Source organism: Macrobrachium rosenbergii, chromosome 20 (assembly GCF_040412425.1).
Source record: "Macrobrachium rosenbergii isolate ZJJX-2024 chromosome 20, ASM4041242v1, whole genome shotgun sequence".
NCBI lineage: Eukaryota > Metazoa > Arthropoda > Malacostraca > Decapoda > Palaemonidae > Macrobrachium > Macrobrachium rosenbergii.
Genome location: NC_089760.1, coordinates 27,956,441 through 27,979,520, shown reverse-complemented (window position 1 = coordinate 27,979,520; position 23,080 = coordinate 27,956,441). Strand labels below are relative to the sequence as shown.

Genomic DNA, 23,080 nt, shown 5'->3' with positions numbered 1-23,080 from the left:
TATATATATATATATATATATATATATATATATATATATATATATATACTTTTATTACATAAACCTTGGATACATGCCTTGAATCTGAGTGGAGAAATCTATGAAAAGCTCAATCTTCCGAGCAAAGGATTTGGATTCACACGTGACGTTTGGGTAACCGCGCATAACCTACAGTGTGTGGGTTCGAATCCTACCCGATAATTGAGCCTCTCCACTGATTTCCCCACTTCGGTTCAAAATTTGTTGCGATGCACATATCCAACTTTGTGTGTGTGTGTGTGTGCGTGTGTGTAAACAAGGTGAACGAAGAATCGAATTCTCTTTTGTTGGATATGAATTTGCCCATGTCAATTTTGTCGATTAGCGGTTAAGAGCAGCAGAATCTTTGGCATAACAGAAACACATCGAAATCCGTGTTTTCCTTCAATTACACGTGAAATGTTTGGCTGCTTTTCAAAGCATTTTCATACAGCTGAATTTGCGTCAGTTTAGTCAGAAAAGATATACTTCAACAATGACATATGTTCTAATTGGTTTCTAATCTCCATTGACAGTCAGATCATGACATGGACATATACGTGTTGGACTCCGAGTTTGAAGTCACTTAACCGGCTTCATCTGTATAAATACACTAACATAATATACGATCAAATGTTTACACTTTTTGCAAAATTATCTACATCTGAGTGGATTCAATACAGTACTTGATCGTCTCAATTTAAAAATTATCTCAACATTATCACTGCCTAAGTTCGATTCAGCGTAAATTCTTGCCTGGCAACACGTGAGCTAGTTTTTCATGTTTTAATTAGCACTGTTTGGTTAGTTGAAAAGGTTCATGAATGAATGACGACTGTAAAAGACCATTATTTTCGTGGTCTTGATCATCAGTATTTAGTAGAAAGGCTTAATTAGTGGCTGACGCACCACCGTTGCTGGGCTAAAAGACCAGATTTTAATGACGTCCACAGATTAGTCTTTAGAGCGTGTGCCACAGAATTAAAGGAAGTAGCAATTTTGCGTTGCCGAGAGAATGTCCTTCACATCAAAGATTTTTTTCACTTTTGCTGGACCTGGATCAGTTTTCTACCTGAATTTACAATTTTGCTACTGTGATGTCACTATTTCCTGAAAGTTCCCTGGGAATGTATCGACCTAAACACACACACACACACACACACACACACACACACACACACACACATATATATATATATATATATATATATATATATATATATATATATGCATTCACCAGGACAGGGGTGGCTCCACACAAAAAACAAGATAATGGTCACTACCACATTTATATTTCAACAGCTGAATTGAGAACGATCCGTCTGTACAGAAAACTTCTGCAACAGTAATACTCATCTGTAGCACGTCGAATCCAGTATACACATTGTAACATTCACCTCTAGCGTTCATGCACTCTCGCTTCCTGGTACCAAGTTCCTTCTAGTACCTCATCCATCCCAACACCCAGCACTTTCAAGGTTTTCTCTTCCTCCTTCCTCCCAACATTTTCAGTTATCCGCTCTTTTCCCCAAGCTATCTTCTCCCATTTTCTACACACGACAAAACCATCTCAGAACACCAAAAAATATCTTTTCACCTAGGCTAACCTTTTTTACCACGTCTACGTATCTCCACATTTCGCATCCTTTCCCTCCTTCCTACTTAGCATACCTATGCAAGAAGCTACAACCTTATTTCTTTTATTCACTTCAACTTCACCTCCATATATGAGAGCAGGTTCACCATATTCTTCATATATTTCAACTCTGGCTTTCATAGATAATCCTTTACCCATCCTTACGTCATCCCTTACATTTACTCTCAAATTCCTGCATGAATCAACACCTAATAGTCTTCCACGATTCCTAATACCATTCAGTGCAACATCTTCCTGATTCCTGCTTACCTTCATTACACTACTTTTCTTCGAATCCAATTTAAACTTTCTTTTTTTTTACAGAAACTCTCACTTTTTCACTCTGTTCTTAAGTTCGTCTTTACTCTTCCCAATCAACAATGTATCATATGCAAACTTCAACCACTACGTAATCCATTCCCGATCTACTTTCCTATCCAACAGCTCTGCCTCTGAAATCTTAAGTCTTTCCTGGGAGTTTTCCCGTCACCCCACCCATAAATTTATCAGATAGTAATGGAGAGAGACACACCCTTGTCTCAAACCCACTCAGCACCAGAACAGTCGCTCTCTCGCCTACATATTTTGTAACAGATGCTTTACTTTATCACAAAAACTTTTAGTCTCCCTCAGAAAATTACCACCTTCAAAACATATCCTCAACACCGAGCACTGTATCTCTAAAAATTATATCACGGGCTTTTTTCCAGGCTCATATTCTCCACAGATACTTTTTCCCTTTACACTCAAGCTTCCCATACAACTATTTCATAACAAACACTTGATCCACACCCCCTTTTCCTTGTCTAAACACACACTTCTCTTCCCTTATCAATCTTCTTCCATATTTGTCTTACTTTTCAATCAAAGGTTACAATAAACCTTCCTCGATACAGAATTACTCCTCTCACTCGTTCCCTTGGAACATTTCCTCAACCAAGCATACCTTGGACACCCATGCACTTAGTCAAACTAAAACCCCCGTACCATAGCACCTTATTTGTAATCTCAACACCTGGTGTGTTTTGTTCTTTATTCCATTAATTGCCCTTCTTTCAAATTCAAAAGTCACTTCCACAAGCAATCTTAAATTTACACTTCCCTATTCTACTCCTGAATCATTCCATCCGCCTCTCTTGTCTTTCATTCAACAACGCTTCAGAACATTTATTACATCGCAAAATTATTGAAATCTCTTCATTTAACATTTATCTATTGTCACTTGAATTCTAAGATCCATTTTCTCACGGATCCTCCTCTGCCTTTACTTGCCAAAACATAGTTTTCTCCTTAAATAAAATGTCCAGATTTACTCATAATATTTCATCACGCCCTACCTCTTTTATCCCTCACTTTGTCACGGAATACCTTACTCATCCCTCTGTACACCACAGCATGATCATTTCCTTTTTTTTCTGCAGCTCTACTTTAATTGGTGCTTTTTCTTCACTACCTCTCTAACTTTCATCATCCTACTTTCCTAATTCCATTCCTCATCTTACTATTTTATTCCCAAAATTACTCATTGCTGCCTATGTGACCCCGTTCTCAACTTTTGTATGATCATCAACCATTTTCTCTTTAAAGTCTAACCGAACTATTTTTCATCAATATGATCCTTAAACAATATTCTCACGTTCTATTAATTTGACCACAACCATGTCTTTGACAGTTTATAATTACTGCACAGGATGTTTGCCTGGTGCAAATATAAGAAATTCTAATTCAAGCGAAATGGAAAAAAGGTCCAACAAAATTAAGTGTATGTCACAAAAGGAAGCAGTTAGGTTGTAGAAACATCAAATTTATGCATACAACGAATGTCTTCATTTATATCAATGAAACGTAATATGTGCTCTCAGGATTGCGTAGAACTTGCTGACATGAATGTCACTGGATTTATTTTAGGGGTCAGGCACTACATGAATATTTACTACTAAAGGTTTGTTTTTACGGGAAACAAAAAGATTTAGCCCCTGAAGACTACTAACTTACGTCAGAACGTAATATTTGCTTTTCCACACAGCTGAATGTTGCAGATATGTTCTCCAAGATATTTCGTTCATGACAAAACTTGGAACTGTACGCGAACATAATGCGTTTATTGTTGATTTTTGGAAAACTTTCAAGGGTGCAAAACTGGGCAAATTATCAGCTGAAAGCTGTATTCATTTCAGTAATAACATAAAATGTATGCTTGGGACTAGTTGAGTTCTTGTCATATGTATTCCAATGGAGTCCTCATCTAAGGCAACATTCAACTGGGACTAAAATGATGTGATATTGTTCACTATTTTAAGAGATGTTATGGTTAAGAAAAACCTACAAAGTTCGCAACTGCCTTAGATTTTTACGATGGTAAGTGTTACCAAAAATGTATGTTCTGATTTCAATTCTGTGATTATGAACTAAAATCAAAATGAAAAAAAAACTGAATGATATATACAATTTAGAATGTTTTTGTGTAATAGCTATGAATATGCTACAGTGCAATCAGCACTTTACTCCCTGAAATAAACTCCTGGCCGTGATAAAAAAAAAAAAATTGTGAATTTGGTCCGGAGAATCTCCAGATTTCCCACAAGTCTTCCAAATTGCTACCCCTAGTCAGCAGTAGCACTTGTTGGAATAATGTTGAATAAACTGAAACAGTGATAGTGTCCATATGATGAATAAAACCAGAAATTCATTCTACATACCAAAACCGATCGCCCCATCCCCAAAAAAAAAGAAAAAGAAACACACTCCGCGGTTTGTTTTACACGTCATTATATGATGCCTGGTTCAAAATTCTGTTGAAGTTTTGAGGTATTTGACGATTTCATTCGAGCAATCAAGTTCAATTCGTCTAGGACTGAATCTAAATGCAAAATAGCATAAAAAAAATTCTTCCGAAAGTCCATTGACAGGTTCACGAAATGCTAAATAGACTCAAAACCCATATTCAGTACATTCTCTTTCTTTTCTTGGTTCACATCGGGAACGTATAACATGAGATCAATTCATCCAATTTTGGAACATTTTTTGGTGCTGATGAGTCTATCATTAACCACAGGCTACCGTGAATTAGACATCAGTTACTGTCACTGAATATTTGAGGGTAATAAATAAAAACTTCAACATTCTCTGTCTGCCTGTCTTCTGAGAACCCAGGCCTACTTGCAAGTGTGGAGAGCTTGACCGTTTACCAAGTACTGCACAGCATTAGTACCAAAAATCTGGTTAAGCAGAGACCTGAAACGTAAATGAAAGATTATTTGAATTATTCCGACTACTGTACTCTTGATTGCTAACAAAACCGAGGGCTGAAAAAATTAGCGGTGGAAAAGGCAGTATTCTCCCCGTGCAACTAATACAAGTGACAGAAAATTAATGAGTTTCAGTGTGTAATATTTCAGTATATCGACATGAGGACTTCTTACAAAGCAAGAAAATCGGAATAGCAGGGCCTTATACACCAAATAATACGAACGCAACAAATTCTTATTGACGAAACTGAAGGCAAAATCCCAAGTGTGTTGACTTTAACTCATAGATTGATGACAACGTAAACAGAAGAACAAATGGCTTTTATGGATATTTTAAGCAGTTCTAAACGGACAAACAATGTAAATACACACCTTCAAGATCTGTTCATACACTAGAATTGTCATATGTACTGGCAATAGTGACCTCTTAAAAATCCAGGTTTTAGCGATTGTGACGTATTCTATAATAAGATTCTTGATAAATACAGAAAAAACGAAAATGTATCTGATTTAAAACAATTTTCGAAGAAAATGATCTGACTTGTTCAATTTTATAGAGAACTGTGTAAGTGAATTCCACAGCATTAGAGATAAATTTTTTGCTGGAACAAATCGCATTGATGCAAGTGAATGTTTAAACTGCTTCTTCAACTTTTATTTGTGGTAGTACACGTTTACTTGAAGACAATCCACTTGAACTTGGTGAAAACTCACCATGGTGTAATAGTGAAAGACGAATAACTAGATGAAAAAGAGGACAAGTAGCGTGGAGGAAAGTGAAAACACTGGAATTAAAAACAATCCTATATAGACACAGAAAATTAGTAAGTGACTTCACGAAAAGATAAAAAAAACTATACGGTGTTGTGACATAAAAATACAAGAAGCACGTACAAACATGGAGAAACTGTCTATTTGAATAAGAATCATGTTCTCGGGGAAAAATGGTCTTATTACTTAATTAGTATATATATATATATATATATATATATATATATATATATATATAAAATATATATATATATATATATAAAAAGAGGCTACGGAGGTGTAAGTAATAGAAACAGTAAGGAACCTTGAAATATTAACTGATGACCATTGTAATGCGAAAGTTCAAATAATAAATGTATTTAGAAAAAAGACATTACTGCCTGAGAAATGTAAATTTCATAAAGAAAATATCTATATAAGAATAACTTTTTCTTTTTAAATGTCTGCACATAACTATAACGTCACAAGCTAAGGCTACTGTAACAGTCTGGAAAACAATCTACCAAAGTATTCACTGGAGAAAGTATGAGGTTTGATAGCAGAGCAGCCAAACTAACGCAATGGATCAATTACCACGTGACAGGACCACACCCATCTTAATCAAGTGTCATAAGCCTCCAAATAAAGAAACGGTGGAAAATGAAATATGTTTTTTAGGTATACTACAATGAGGAATAAGAAACGAGAAATTTATGGAACTCCTATAGAAATGTATCAGTGAAAGCATAACAAAATGTAGGAGCATGGATGACTATAGATTAATGAGGCAAGATGCAACATAGACACGAGAACGGACTTTTGAACACGTGGCACCAGAACTACACAGTAAGTTGCCCCAGTAACTAAAAAGATATGTTGACATTAGAGATGTTCATAAAGAAATTAAAATAAAGACGCATCTATTCAAGTACAATTTCAGCACGATGAGAAAGAGAAAGTCATTCAAGAAAACTATGAACTAAAAATGGAAAATAAAAAGAGATTAATTAGTGCGCCTCTAAAATTAAATGTGGATGATGACGATGATGAACTTATTATAAGGTATATTATTATAAGTTACTGAAAACTCTACATTTTTATCAATTAAATTACAATAATGGCAGACGGTGCCAGTGAACATGAAAATATGTCTTTTGTAAAACTAGAGCGGAAATGTTCACTTTATTATTGACTTAATATTTTCCCCATATTTACTTTACCTAAGCACACCATAAAACAACGCTAACGCTTGTAACTGCAGCAAAAAGGAATAGTGAAGGAATAAAATCAATGAGCTATACAATGTCTGCACCAGCCAAACAGTCTTCCGTGGAATAGAGGGATTGGGTTTAATTCTGTGAAGTAGAAAGCTACTACACGTAAACATTGCATCATCGGCCCGGTGAAAAATACCTTTGGTGCAGTGCAGTGACCAAAGTCAAACGAAGTCGGCACTGCCTGAGAAAAAGGTATTTTCTTAATCTTATGAATAATTAAATGTTGAAAAGAATTTCGTATGCATGAATGAAGGATGAATTAAACAAAGTAACTTAGGGAAGAGGAGTTGTAAGGCCTTGGATGAGTGCCTGGTTGGAAGAGCTTGGGCCTACCGTTAGGCTTAGCCCTAGATAATGAATGCCACTGAGCCAGTAATAATTTCCATGTATTCTTTGACAGATTCCTTCAACTTTCATAGGATAGCATATGACTGTTCTCGTCAGCCTTTAGGCCTATACGAGGGCTGGGCCAAATACCAGTCAGTAGGAAATGGTGGAGATTCACCGGCCATAGGCCTATTGGGTAGTTTACCCAGTGCGCTTGCTTGTCGCATTGCCTTCAGGCTGTTTAGGGTAAATGTATGTCAGATCAGAGTGCTATTATTAATTTCCGGCATGAAATCTGCTAGCTTATCAGAATGGTCGAATGACTGATAGATTTTGGCGTTTTTCCCCAAAAGGAATATGATATGAGTAGCAAGTGAATAACAGCCTAATGGGACTATTTAGGCCTCCTTGTTAGCCTTAGGGTAAGTTATTTGCTAGTGTAATGTTAAGAGGGAGACAGGAAGTGCCCTCCTTGTCAGTTAGAACCTGGCGTGCAGTGTTAGGTTATTTCACTTTCAAAATATATAGGTCAGGTTTGGATGGGAGTTCTAGTCTAGTTAAGTAGGGCACAGCACCCTAGGTGAGGTAAGTAAAGGAAGGTAAGGTAAGATCAGGATGCATTCCTGTAATTTACTCTGCAGCAAATGGTGTCAAGGTCTGGTTAGGTCAGGGGAAAGTTGGGGGAAGAAGTGCTGGGTTGCACCCAACCAAGTTAAGGTTAGGAATGTTGTGTCATTTAAACTAATTGTGAACTGAACTTGAGCATTTTTCTGACAGCTTATCTTGTGGTTATGTATTTTAGACATTTCTTCCTTATGCTATTCACCTTTTTTAGGAATAGAACACAAAAACCAGTGGTCTGCACCATCAATTATGGTCAGAACGTTACACAACAAAAGATACACTGACACATAATTATATGGTTCATGTATTTGACATGAAAATTAAGTATCGTAATATAACCTAAACCCATATATTCCTTAATATGTGAAGTCTGAAGGCTGGGACTAGCTTATTTATTTTGTTTACTGCCTAGTTTGTGCATTATGTGTTAAGCCTTTTGACTGTTATTGCTGGGACAAACTATAAGATTTTATGTATCCCATATGATTCTATCCTTACATGTAGCCTAGGTTTTTGGGTGGGGCAGAAAGGGTGTTAATAGCCCTAGTGCCAACAGCATTTGTGAAACACACTCAAAGCACAAGATAGACAGTTGGAATATAGCCTTCTATAGGTTGTTTTTTCAAGTTACTTAAAAAAAAACACTTTAAAGTGTGACAGTGGCCGATCAAGAGATGTAGCCTAACCTAACCTAGGGCATATGCCCTATCTTCTGGGGTCTGCTTTGCTGCTGTAACCCCCCCCCCACCTATCGTACACTTATTTCATATCAGAAGTTTTTGATGATGGTATTCTGTCCTATGAAAGTTCTAATGGCTTGCAGCATGCAGCTCTTATCCCTCACTAACCAGCTGCCTACAGCAGACCCACTCATCCCCATTGTCTGCCTGTTTCAGAAATGTCATCGCCAACACCTGCTGGTCCATAATGGGCTACCTCTTAGGTCCTTTAAGTATTTTTCAGCAATTTTGATATATAAGAATTAGGTTAGTCCAATGTAGGTTTTATCTCAGTGGTAAAAGGGCACCTCAAGGAAAACATTGACAAATAACTTAAAATGTGGCACTGCATCATTCCTGATATATGAATCATCTCAAATGCAACACTGCTTCATTCTCAAACAAAACTCTTTCAGCTTTTTATGTTCTTCAAGTGATGAGTAAAGATTATCTTCAACAGTTGAGATACTGATATCTTCATTTGCAAAAAGATGATAAAATGCTTCATAACATAATGGATTGTAATGTGGGGAGTGTAAACAATAATCAGAATAGTAGTTTCATCTGCAATATATTTAAGGGGTTGTTTGGGATCTCCAAGAGGTAGCCACAAGATACTGGGAGTACAAAAAATGACCAATATAGCAGTTGCACATGCAACATTTATGAAAGAGGCTGCTAGGGGCCTCCAAGAGATAGCTACAAGATGTTGGGAAGCCTATGAAGCCTTTGTCATAACTAGTATTTTGTCTGTCATCTTTGATAAAATCCAAAGTATAAAATTTCACTTTGCTGTATGCTTAGCACTTGCAGAAACCACACAAAAGAAGTTATGTAAACAAGATACATCCTGCAAGAGTTTCTATGGAAGCTCAGGGAGGCTTCTCAAAACCAGAAATGAATCCCAGTTTAGAGGCTCTGGCAACATCTGAGGAATTTCCTCAAAGTGCCTTTGATGGCTAAGAGTGACAACTACTTCCTGTGACATATAAGGAGCAGGAGAAAATTAGCTATAAGAAAGGTAGTATGATTTATTGAGTGGATTAACACCCTAACCACTACACCAACCGCATAACTGGTTCCATTTTGCTTGCTAGAGATTGATTGTTGTGAATCTTCTGGGTTTGTTGATCAATAGGGACAGGAAATAAGCCAAAGATGAGGTTTTAAGATAACTTCAGGTTGTTGAAGGCTTGAAACTTGTTCAGGACCTCATTAATGAGTCCAAACTTAGAGAAAGGTATATACAGTACAGTAGATTGGCAGCTGATGTAACCCTAATAAGAATAATTGTAGGACTGTCTTTTGCTATCAATGCTTTCAACATAAATATTATTCCCAGACAGAGATGATAGAGTGACTGCTCTTTTCACCATTCCTACTCTAGATAATTTTGTCATGGAAGATGAGGGAGATGCTTATTTTTGCCAGGTAAGGACACATTTACAATCAAGAGACTTTGCAGACAAATTTGTTCCAACTCCTCATTCCTATCAGTGTTTCACTTTGAAAGATCACCAAGACCCTGTTGGGAGGTAGAGCTGTCATTGCACCTCACATGGTACATTGCAGGCACTACTAAAGGGTGTACAGTATGCAGCATCCCTTTGGTCCATGGAAGCATCCACTTTGTAGCCTTTTACTTTACCACCATTCCCTTTTCCTTTCTTCAGTTTTGCTGTCCAACACTTCTGACTTAATTCTTAGTAGTATCAATGGCCCCTATGAATATGGTTTATGTTCTGAATAATAATAATTATAATAATAATAATAAATAATAATAATAGTGAAACTCTGGGGTTTTCTCCAAGTTCCACTTTTAGATCCTTGTACTTCATTTCCTTTATTTTCTGGATCTCTTTATTTTGCTGTTCAACCACACCAACACTCTTTTCACTGTCTTAAGCACTGAATGGGCAAATGTGCCTCAGTACTTCGCTTGACAGCCTACATTTCATAAATCGTTCATTTGATTAAAGATCACAAAGTAGCCTCTTACTCTGGCTGACTGAATTGGTTTTTAGGTTTTGTAAGTTCACCCTAAAGGATGATTAAGCCTTTATAAAGGTCAGCAAATTGAAAGTAAGAGATGTATTTGTCACTGTACCTTTCAAACATTGTGATGCTCAGATTGTTAATGCTGGGTGTTAGCATTGACAGTCAATACTCACCAGGTTGTGACTAAGAGATACCATTCTCATATTGTATATAGGGATACATTCCTGAGAGGCCCTACCGGTGGTTCACAAATTGTCATCATCCTCATTTATTTTATCCTTACCCTTGAGCACACTGATTTCAGTGCAGTACAATCAGTCCCTGTGCCTTACTTATATACAGTAATAATCAATAAACTTGGTTTGATGCATGATGAACAAGTACTGTACAAGTACTGAAGAATAAATTTCCAGATATTTTTGCTCAAAAACAAAGAGCTTAATAATTTACAACTTGATGTGGTATCTTGTCAGATGAAAATCAGAGCCTGTGTTCAACAGTAAGTGTTCCCTGATGATTAACTATGTATGTAAAAAAAAAGGAAAAAAGAAAGTCATGTATTGTATATAAATTCCACTTTCGCTTGTGGTATCCTGGCTCTTTCTGATTGGTTCTGATCTTTAGTCTATAGAGTGTCAAGAAACTAGAGCTTTTGACAGGTGAGATAGAACATCTGGCAATGAACTTCTTACACATTGTATAATTATTTTTATGCTTAATTTTGAATAGATTCAGTATTTGCTGTGTCATCTCCAACAAAGTGTGAAAATGTTAGTAAAATGCTTGTATAACTCATATAAAGTGAGATTCTCTTTTAAAATTATGTATTCTTAATTTCAGGTTTTAAACAGCTGATCAATTTTGATTAAGGACCAAGATGGAACTTTCCACTGTTGCTATTGGATTACTTATTTCCATTGAACTTGGGTACTTTGTGAAAACCTTCATTTATACTATAGGCTCACGATGGCTGACCTCAAAAATCCATCCCTTAGCGTCATCAAAGATATATGGTAAGCTGCATCTATGGGTCATTGCATATAACAGTTGAGGAAATCATTTTCATAATGAAGGACAGTTTAACTTATTTGCAGATTTTCAAATCCAAGTTTTGTTTTGCCTTTCTTCAGGTGTTTGCTCTACAAGGGATGTGGACTTTATGCTGAATCATATTAACAACTCAAGATACCTTCGTGCAATGGATTTTGGCCGCCTCGACCACATTGTGAGGTCAAGAGTGCTAACTTTAACTGGAAGGGATAAACCAAAGCTTCTTGTAGCTGCAAGTACCATAAGATATAGGAAACCCATTTACATTTTTATGCCTTATAGGCTAATATCACAGGTATGTGTATTGTAACCAATTACTGCTTAGTGACCCAACACAAATACAAACCTTAGTATTTTATATATTTTATTTGATGAAGGCAGAGATAATGAACCGCAAGTGTTAACTGGAGGAAGACCAGATTATTTTTAAAAAACATACTTTGGGCTGTCGGGCCCCATTTGGTTTTGTTTGGCTTCTAAGAAGGTAGCTGGTCATCTTAAGTAAGTAACATCATGGGTTGGAGACTTAGCTCCTTCAATGAGGCTAGATACCTAGTCTCCTGCATCTGAGATATATATATGTGTATTTGTTTGTAAGAGGGAGAGAGAGAGAGAGATAAACAGTCAATGCAGATAAATTTCTTACTGATAATCGGACTAAGAAGGAACAGTAACAAATTCATGTTGTTATTTTGGCATCCCACAGTTATCATTGAACAGCATTAAACCTTCATACTGGCAATTTTCCTCAGTCCACTTATTGACAAAGTTATTTCAGTGGAGACATGTTTGGCTTTTACCTCATCCAACATACTGTACATAATTCCCACTTGCTTCTCAAGATCACAGATGTGCAGATTATCATTCCTGATATTTTGCTTGTACATACTGTGCAATTCAAAACGCAAGACCAAGATGCTTTCTACATTAATCTGTCTGTTAATATACTGCAGGGTCTCTTGATCTGCCTTTGAAAGTCTCTTATGCTCCTCCAGGTTAACCTTAATCTTTATTAGCAGCACCCCATGGTCTGCAGCAACTCATTTGTTATTATACAGACATCAAGCATCTTGCACCTTACATTGCTCTGTTTTTGCTGGTGCAAATCAGATGTTAAATTCACTTTTGAATAGTTTTCTAAAGTAACTGAGTTGTTTTCTCAAAAGAAGGATCCTCTTGCTTCACATAATTCAAATAGAGATTGTATAGTTTGTGGATGTTAAAATCATGAGCATGCATTTATGGCCCTTTGTATATATGAGTAATGTGATGCAACAAACAGAAAGCCATTTATGTAGTCCCTAATAGTCTGGGCTTGTTCTCCTGTAATCATTGTTGCAGGCTCCCTTCTGTTCCTGCTATTAGGCAAACTTGTGCCCCTCTCAGTTACATTCTTGAATGCATTCCTCAGCCTCTTCAGTGATGCTGCACAAATACTCAGGAAGGCAGTTGTACATACAACCCATGATATTGCCTCATATTTTATCATGTAGGTTATTGTGTGTATCCTGAATTTCTAAGCCTTAGTCTCATTTTTTATACAATAATGTCACAGCTCTTAATTTTATTAGGCTGCTTGGGTACACATTCTGGCTACTCCAGCACCAAGTGCCCTAAAGTTTGTAGTCTCTTTTCATAACTTAGTAAGTTATACAACCAAAAATCCCATCCTTGCAATAGGGATTGACTTCTCTTTCCTTCAAATACTTCCAAGAATAGCAAGAAATACAGAAGTTTGTAGTGGAATAAACTTTTGATCCATACCTAACAGGTACAGTACAGTGGTTGAACTGATGCTGGGAGCACAACCAATTGTATTTATACAGGGCACAACTGCAAGCTGATTGGCTGGGAGACTAATAAGGCTGTGATTCACCATGCCCTCTCTTCACTGAGAGGCTCTGGAGGTGCTCATGTTTTCTTCTTAGAAACCACATCTACATGTCATTGCCAGCTGAAAAACACTTGGTTGACAATCTCAGGGTTTTTGTTGCAAATCAGCCATACTAAATTCAGTTTGAGCATTTTAAAAAAATACCACATGGTAGCCAGTGCATATGAACAAAATATGATATGAACAACAAAGAAAGTGATTCAGCTGGTCTATACACATCTAAAGTGAGAGCTAAATGCATGGAAATGCTGAATTGCATAAAAGGACTGGAATTTAAGCAAGAGATCATTCAGTTAGGAGATTTGGAACTAAGTGAGGGCAAGAGAAGTCAGTCTTGTCTGCATGATAGATGTTTTGGACATACATACAGTGCAACAAATGATTGCAAAGAAGACTCATTTTTACAAACATCAACTGTGCTTGAAAACAAAAGTAATGCCATTTGTATTCACTAATGGTGGTGGTTTGTAAAATTAAGTCATCTTTAGTTTCAAAGTAAGTAATTTGCTTGAAAATGCCTTAGAGTAAAGGTGGAAAGATCTAATATCCCACTTTTTCAGTTTCCTTGGGGCCATATCCTGTTTCTGTTGTATGTAATGTATGTAACTATAATGAACACAGTGTCTATACAATTTTAACAAGAAAATTAAAAAACAATGACTCGAATACCAGCACTATTGAATGGTAATGCTCATTTAGGTGCAATGCTTCTGCACTCTAAGATTTGCTAGTTCCTGATGTTGACATTATCTTGGAGTCTGTGCTCTGTGCAAGTACAGTTCTTACAGTATACAATAATTATATCAATACCCAATCTTATGTACTGTACTGTACATATTGTACAATTTACCCTTGCAACTTACTAAATGAAAAATACATGAGGTCAATACAGTGTGTGATTCTCCCTCCTCTCACACCCAACATACTTCGTTACCCCCTTTTTTCCCCCTCTCCTCTTGATCACTAAGCCAATTGGCACTTGACACTGTCAGTGAATCAGTCAATCAGCATACCTACAATGTTCAGCTAGTTTGTCTGGCTGAGCAGAGTTATTTTTTGTGACTCACTCCACACATTTTGATCTTTGCTGTGCACATCCATTTGTACTTGTGCACTATTATTAGTAATTTTGCCATTTAGTGGGACTTAGTACGCATGTGTGGTCACACTTAAAATTGTGCAATGAAGAGTTTCGTGTGGATAGGGAAAATGCCGGTAGTTGAGGGATTACTGTAGATTCATCAGACAATACATGAAAATATTTGTGGCAGAATGTTATTAAAAATTGGGTATTTGAGAATAAAATGATGAATTTGGTCTAGCTTTGCCTATTTTTGGTTTGCTGAAAATTCCAGGGCCATTCCAAGCTTGATGATATTGATCATTTTATTTTTTCCCATCAGGAAAAATTAAGCACATTATACTCTGAAGTAAAGGTTATTTAATCTTGATATCTTTCATCATTTTGTGGTGGCGTGGTTTTAACTTTGCAGCTTGTTCTTGTTTCCATAAGCCATTGCTTTTGTCCCTTTCTAAGTGAGTATCTCATAAAATAATCACAAAAAGTAAGGAATGGTAATACTGTAATGAAAATAATAATAATACTGTACTGCAAGTCCCAGGGAGGTAATAATATACTTAACTGAACAATTTGTGTTTATCAAAAGATTATCCTTACCAAATTACAAAATATTTAATACAGTATACAAGCCAACATTGGCACAATATATAGTAACCTTAAACACAGAACTGACAATGGTAATTATCAGTTTTGTAAAACACTAACAACAAGGAAACATGCATACTGTATACCAAGTAAACAGATTGAAGCAGAGAACAGGTCAGCTGTTCAGACGATGAATAAAGCTTACAATTGCCAGGAAATGAAGCATTTAGGCACTTACTGAAGCGTGCATTTGTTCATGACTGGCAAAATGTAAACCATACTCAATTATTATTAATGAAAAAATTATGCTCGTACCAACACATGTATAGATTTACAAAGGAAAGTGAGAGATATTGTGTATTTAATATGAAAAAATTTATGAAATTGAGTGTAGTAATTCAAAGTTTCTTGAAGCAAGATTGTGGGCTGTGTTCAGAACATCATACCACAAAGGCTAGTACAGTCAGCCACCAAAGATGCTGTGGAATCTAGATGTATGCTTAGCTAGGTAGGACTGGTAAAATTCATCTTTCTCTGTTGAGTGCCTGGAGGATTGCGTAGATACTCAATAAGGCTTTCATAAACAAAATATAAGATATTATTTTAGTGGCACTGATTATTGGTCAGGTGAAGTAAACATAATGTTTTATGTTTATCGGCATATGTAGTATAAATAAAGTTTCCTCTCTTTTTCTTGCCAGATTGTGTACTGGGATGAGAAGAATATTTATTATAAGCAGAATTTTGAAACTCTTCATGATAACTTTCTACGAGTAACTGGGTATGTAAAGGTAGCTGTAATAGGAACTAGTCCACATGAGCTTCTTAGTAAGTGTATGACAGAGAGTGTACCCACTCCTGAAGTTACAGAAGATTTGGGCCATTGGATTAAGTTTTTGAAGTCAAACAGTGAGTGCCTCAAGAAGCTTCGTTAACTGCTTGTGAGAATAGTGTCACTTTTTGAAGATTGTAAGTGATTTTTTATTTATTTCTAAGCTGAGAAGACAAGTAGTTAAAGGATGATGGTTCTTAATGAAATATGTACTGCAATGTCTTTTTTGTGGTAATCAGTGTTTGTATAAGGTCACTGAGTATTTATTTTTATATTTTTATCCAGAAGGGATATACAAACATTTATTCTCTTCTTGCCTATGAGGAGAAAAATTAATTATTTTTATCATAAGTTTTAATATATCTAAAAGCAGAAGAAAGAAAATTCAAGCCTTTTTTGCTTTAATTTGTCATTGTATTTTTAATTAAATGCATACAGGTTTATAATTTAATACAGGCAGTCCCTGGTTTACGATGGGGGTTCTGTTCCAATGCCACGTCATAAACCGAAAATCGTAACCCAAATTGTCAAAAACAGTAAGAAAGCCTTTTAATCACTTGGGTGTGTTATAAATAACGTAAACTGCATTGTTATTGAGTTTTACATGAAAAAACCTCCAAATTTTTACCATTCTTGCCCTTTTGGAGCCATATTTTTTCTGTTGGATCGGCGTCGTAAACCCAGAACATGCGTTGTAACCCTTGGAAATAATGTTTTATGAATATATTTGAGGAGCGTCATAAGCTCGGAACGTTTTAACCCTGGGACTGCTTGTACTTGTTTACTTAACAACTAATTTGACTTTAACCCCCCTGCTACCAAGCATCTCTCATGTTATTCTCAAAGTACATCATAGCAAATATGTTTGTGATGTTCTAATGTACTGACTTTTATTTTCATAAATCAATTATTATACACAGAAGGGTCATGCTCAGTGCAGTGCATGGTTGATGGAAGTGACTGTAGGAAGTTCACTGTAGTCAGTTCTATCATTCCCTGTATTTTTGTAGCTATATACATTCCTTTCGAATGTAGAAGACCTTTATTAAAAATTTTTGTTAGTACCTGTACCTCATATCAGTATTCTGCTTGATCAAGTACAGCAGTCTATTTATACACATAGGCAAGAAGAGAACCTTGCTACTGTCATTGCAACTGTTAGCCACAGCTGCAAGAGAATATGAAATCTCATTTTCTTTGCAATCTCAAAAGATATCTTTTTGTATCTCACACCTAACATTCTTATAGTGTCCAGGTAGTGTATTCCTAAATAGGGTACCATTGCATGACGGGTTTAAGAAAGCATTTAAGTTCAACAGTTGGAACAGTTTTTATTCTTTACAGTTGCCACATTGTTTCAAAAAAGTACTTTATAGGTTAAGCATAAGAATACTTGATCAATGCAAATCTCAGTTTAGGGCTGTGTTAACATTTCATATGTAAATATGTATTTAATTTATGTTACTTATGTTTCTATAGTTGTTTGAATAATTTTAGAGTTCCTTTTAGGTATAAGAAGCACATTTTATGTTATTTATTGCTGTGTAAGATTTAGTTTGTAGTTCTATAAGGCTGTTTTATATTTCTTGTCAAGCCAAGCTTGTAGTCAGTTGTCTTATATAGAAAAGAAAGCCTTTAAACAATGCGGTTTTAGTTCAAATAGGTTATATTCAAAGGTATTGCAGTTTATTTTGCATGCATATGATTTTAGCTGACCAAGCTGGTCATTTCAATTAGATCATCGTAATTATGTCTTTGCTATTATTGTCTGATTTTTATTCTTTGAGGTGTAGTTCTGTAAACTCCAGTGAACTTAGACCCCAGTTTTTTCTTCCTCCTTTAAGCATTAGCTTGAGGAAGTCGTTTGTTTTAATCGTCCCAACTCTCCATAAAAAAAAGTGAAAAAAAAAAATGTGACAAAGTTTGTGTTGCTGAAAGCAGCCTAGGCGTAGCAATTTTAGCTACTTTTAAACTTTACCTTCAGAATAAACATACCTTTTTTTTGCAGCAGGTGATCTTTGTATGTAAGTGGATATTACTATTATATATAAATTTCAAATATACCAGTTTTTCTTGGTTTCTTAATCACTCAGTTATCATATAATGTTACTGAGGTTTTAAACAAATCTGAAAATTTTATTGTAGGGAAATAAATATACTCTGTAGTAACCAAATACAGTATTTAGAAAATATGAACATATAAGACTGTTGGGTAAATTTTAATTTACTCTAGTGCCCACTGGCATGAATGCAGTGTTTAATACCAGCCCCAGGGGGATGTACAGTTCATTGAAACAAGAACATAGATGGTAAATATCTCAGACAGAGTAAACTTACGAGAGATTTTAGTATGCTTTTCGTAATAAGCATATTAAGAAGACTTAAGGACCATATAAGAAACTCCAATATTGAGAACTGGTATTAAAGTAAAATTATACCAATTGTTGATGATGGAAGTAATAAAATAGGAAACATCTTGAGACCTATTACAATATAAAGTATTGTGTTAATTCTTTTTGACTATTGTACTTTGTACATTTTTAGTAGAGATGAATGCCGATGTTTTCGAATTTAATGATTTTCGTATGAGAAAATAAAACCCTATTAATATTTGGAGGGCTAATTTTCTTGTTAGGTAGTAGTTTAGATCTAAAATAACTGAATATTGCTCTTAGTCAACCCTGTAGGGATATTGCTCATGTTTTTCTTAGTGCAGCAGACTATGAGCAGTATTAAAGGAGCTTTTGCAATATCCTTGTAACTTTCAGTTGTGTAGCTTTATACTTTATTTTGTCACTTTACATTCTACCCACTTGCCTTTCCAGTTTCCACTTTCTCCCACTCTGAATCCAGCCCACTTTTTAGCTATGAATCCTTTAAGCCACCCAAATGAGAGAGGGCAATAATGTCAACTGGACATCATCTACTAGCTAAACCTGGGGGTTGGGGAGTGAGATTAAAGCTTACCTTGGAGTGATTTCATCTTAGCCTCTTCTTCCTCAACTACTTATAGCATCAGCATTTCCTTTACAAGTTTACGCCAGCCTAATATCTCAGTCTCTGTCAGCGCTTGTTTTAATTGATTTTTAAAATTTTTTTACTGTACCAGGTACAGTCTGTTGTGAACAAAAAAGTGCTGGAAACTTTTTCCTTCTGAATTTCCCCTTGAATATTTGCATTTCTACCATAAGTCTTGAGTATAATGTTATTCAATATGCCACATGACTTAACTGGGACTTGTCTAAATTTCTCTCCCTTAAAATATTCAGTTCATACATGCTTACAGTGGACTTTCTCTATCATTTACACTTGCGTCAGTTGTTACTGTGTACATTTATTTAATCACCTGCCATGGATATATGCTTTGGAAGGTAATGTAGATTTTTGCATTGTTTTAGTCTTTCTGTATATTCTTTTATTTTCATTGTTTTTTGGCAAGTTTAGGTATTTTGGAGCCTTTTCATCCTGGAATATGTTACAGATCACTACCTAACCCCCTTTGTTGTTTCCCCCCACCCTCTGGAGTTGTGCATTATTCACATTATTCACTTTGTTATTCATATTAAAGTTTGCATGTTATTTCCCTTCTATAGCCCTTTTATCAAGATGACCTAAACTTTTGCATATGTTGTTGGTCTGAGGCCAGTAGCAAGGGCCAAGAGGAGCTTACCAATTATTTACTCTCATTATGCCATACTCCTTGAAAAACAGAGGAGATGATAGATCTTTTTCTGTTTTTAATAATAATAATAATTATTATTGTTTGTACATGATAGTTGACTGTTTCCTGATTCCACATTTTTTGCCTTCCCACCATCCTGGGTTGTACAATAGCCGCCAAAAGGAATTGCCGCTTCAGAAAATTGAGAGAAAAAAAATTTTATGCAAAAGTAAATATTCATGAAAAATCAAATAACAAAGTAATTATATTAAAATTAAGGATTAACACTCACCAACCCCTACCCTAATACTTGGTGGGCATGCCATGATGTTTGTGCACCTCCTGTAGTGAAATAGTCTCCTCCCCCCCCCTTTTTTTTTTATTGTCTTTTGCTCTGTTGATGCCACTACATGCATGGTTTTTTCTCTCTTCTGTGTTCTTTTGGGGTTTTGCATTACAACTCCTTTTATATTTATGTCAAACCGTTTTCCTAAGATTATTTTTTTCTTGTTAAATTACAATAGGTCTTTCTCTGTAAAGACATTCTTGCCAAGTTACTGTGTTTTGGTAAACTTTTGCCAAGTATACCATTGTCCTTCTGTAACCTTGCAGTGCAGAAGTTCTGGATGCTAGGGAGGTTGCCAAAGAGCTCAGGAGAAAGGACAGAGGGTTCTGTAACATTTCCTGAGGAAGCCATAGGTGGCTCAGTATGTCATGAAATAAGAAAAGGCTAGGTTTATATGTTGTTCAATCAAGCTAACTGTTATTTTTTACTGTTTTAAGTTCTTGGAAGAGGCATGAGTGAAGCTCTCAAGCCTGTGAGCACCTTAAACTCCATCCACTTTTCCACAGAATTTCACCTCTTATCAGTGAATGACCCTAATGATAATGACAATAAAAATGATAGATGAATAAGCAACCAAGAGAAATCCTGTGAAATATCCAGTAGTCATAGATCTGGTTGCACTGGTTAATTTTTTGCCACAGTAGATAGCAAAGTGAAGATCTTTGGACTATAAGTAAAGAATTTTAGAAGAATAATATGCTTCAGCCGTGGGAGGACTGATCATCAATGGAATCCTTTGCTGAAAGTAAGCTCAAAGTGGATGCTTGCATGTCATTCATCATCATCCTTCAGACTGTTTTCTGACATCAAGCTATCGAGCATCATCGATGCTGCATTGACCTGGGCTCTTTTTCATGTTTTTCCCACCCATTATTTCTGACATCATTCTCCCTTCAGATATATACCGAGAGCCTGCATTTTGAATTTTTTTTTTTTTAATAGTTCTTATTTTGGTACAAAACACACTGCTGCAGTAATGAAAGGATCGGTCATAGCTTCATCCGAAATCAGGGCCTCATTAGTGTCCATCATAATTTATCGAAAGGATGTCCTAATACTTCTCATCATATTCATTCCAAAGAACTTTCATACCTTTATGCAAGTGATTAAAATTAAGAGGAATGGACCTGCTCACTTACAGGTCAAGGAACAGTGAATTAGGACCAGGAAATTCAGCTTGAAGGAAGCTAAGGCAACTCTTTGTTTTCTCCCCTGTGACCTGCAGTTCAACCTGAACTGAATTCCTAAGACTGTTTTATACCAGGAAACAGTTTCACAGACTGTGCCATTTAGCAGTCATCAGTGTAAGGTCTCTATATTCTTTCATAACCTGCTGTGCATGGTGTTGTAGATGCCTAACTCTTGACTTAATCTCTGTAGCCTGTGCTGCAAGTTCTTACTTTAAAGTGCCACTGTGATTCATAAGGTATGCTTGGAGAGGGACCTTCAAGACCGGAGCTGACTAGTTGTCAATTTTGTTTAATCTTTCAGAAGCAACTTTGTAATATCATGAGGTCTCCGCCTTTCACAAGGTTTGCCATTTAAACCTGGTAGTTCCAGGAGGAATGCTGCAAAATCTTCTTGGATGCATTAAGCAGTCCTCTTAATGTATCTGGCTCACTCTATTAGTCCCAACTTCTAGCCCAGATTCTGGTTACTCCCTTTAAGAAGTAATATATCCCCCATCAAGCTTTTCATCATCTTTCTGTACAGATTTAGTCATTAGAAATAGCAGTCTGTGCAACAGAAATGGTATCAGAACAGTGGAGACCTTACATTTTTATTATTATCAATAAAAAGAGAAAAAAGTGCCACAACAAAAAGAGATGAAATGCAATGCATAGCAGCAATAATGCCTCTAACAAACAACACAGAAGTGTCTGCTCATGTTTAAGAATGTGTTGGTCATGAGGTAGGATCATTACAATGCCTTAGCTAAAAATGAACACTCCTCTTCTTCATTCGTCATATAAAAAGGAACTCCAACAGCTCATCTGGGACCTGTTTAAGATAGTGCAGTCATAAAGTAAATGCAGTTAGTTGAGAGTAATAATGGGATAACCAACACCCCTCTAATGGATGATTCTTTATTGACATGCAGGTGTATAAGGCAGTAAATTGCATGGGTTCATTTACACCATAGGAAAGCCTTGTCATTGTTTTCTATCAATTTTTTTTTCAAGTTCTCAACAAACTCATTTAGCCCAACAATAACTGAAAGTGATAGTGCTCAACCAATATATTTTTCAACAACATTAACTAGGTAGGAAGAGTTATTTTTATGGGCCTGTGAGTGACCTTCATTTGAGGCTCATACTCTGACCAAGAATAGTTTCCATGTAGGATATATGCAATATTAAAGCTTTTAATTGAACGTAGGATGTAACAAGTAGTCAATGTCAGAACAGATTAGTACCAGTCTGATTTCTTTGCCTGAGATGTTACTTATAGGCATCATGTTACCTTTTCTGCAGGTCCTTTGGTGGCAGCTAGGCAGGTAATTTCTCATATTCCAAACCCCTAGTTTTCCATCTTTCTTATGTTTATGCTTGAGATATATAACCAAACCGCTTTACATAGCCTTCTAGTTTCTAAGAGATAGGCCACCTTTCATACTCCACTATTAAGCTTGCATCCTTACGAGTGGAAGTTTCATTTACCAGCATTCCCTCTTGAGCTCTTACTGCTAGCAAAGGAACTAAAAAGTCCATATCTGTAACTGGACTCTTAGTGACTTATGGTTATTCAAGATTTCTTGGTTAATAACATCAAATATTTAGACTTGATATCTTGGGTATTATGACTTGACTTTAGTCTCATAGTGCCATATGCAGCCATACTAGCCACACTTGATATCAGGCTTCCATATTATGCAGACTGAAGATAGTAACCAGTCTCTTGACAGAATCATCTTTAGTGACAGCATAGAGAATAGTTAATTACACTGATTCTTCCCTCAGAATGTTCACCTTTCAGGCAGTGAATGAATGTGAATTTTTGTATATGTATGTCAGCAATATAATAGTCTCCTAAC

At 36.0% G+C, this 23,080-nt stretch overlaps 2 protein-coding genes across 3 annotated transcripts in view; one reads left to right on the top strand and one right to left on the bottom strand.

The window, feature by feature from the left end:
* The window catches only part of LOC136849181 (uncharacterized), a 1,024,479-nt gene that overhangs the window by 881,451 nt on the left and 119,948 nt on the right, over window positions 1-23,080 (bottom strand). The window lies entirely within an intron of this gene.
* On the top strand, window positions 6,987-18,118 carry LOC136849177 (protein THEM6-like). Its single transcript, XM_067122290.1, has 4 exons — window positions 6,987-7,121; window positions 11,438-11,610; window positions 11,728-11,942; window positions 15,909-18,118. The coding sequence occupies exons 2-4, from the start codon at window positions 11,475-11,477 to the stop codon at window positions 16,140-16,142; spliced, it is 585 nt and encodes a 194-aa protein (XP_066978391.1). The 5' UTR covers window positions 6,987-7,121; window positions 11,438-11,474; the 3' UTR covers window positions 16,143-18,118.

Excerpts from the sequence above, each read along its gene's own strand:
- LOC136849177 (XM_067122290.1), top strand. The coding sequence starts at position 11,475 with ATGGAACTTTCCACTGTTGCTATTGGATTACTTATTTCCATTGAACTT. Across the intron at positions 11,611-11,727 it reads AGCGTCATCAAAGATATATG|GTGTTTGCTCTACAAGGGAT; the intron begins GTAAGCTGCATC and ends GCCTTTCTTCAG. Across the intron at positions 11,943-15,908 it reads CTTATAGGCTAATATCACAG|ATTGTGTACTGGGATGAGAA; the intron begins GTATGTGTATTG and ends TTTTCTTGCCAG.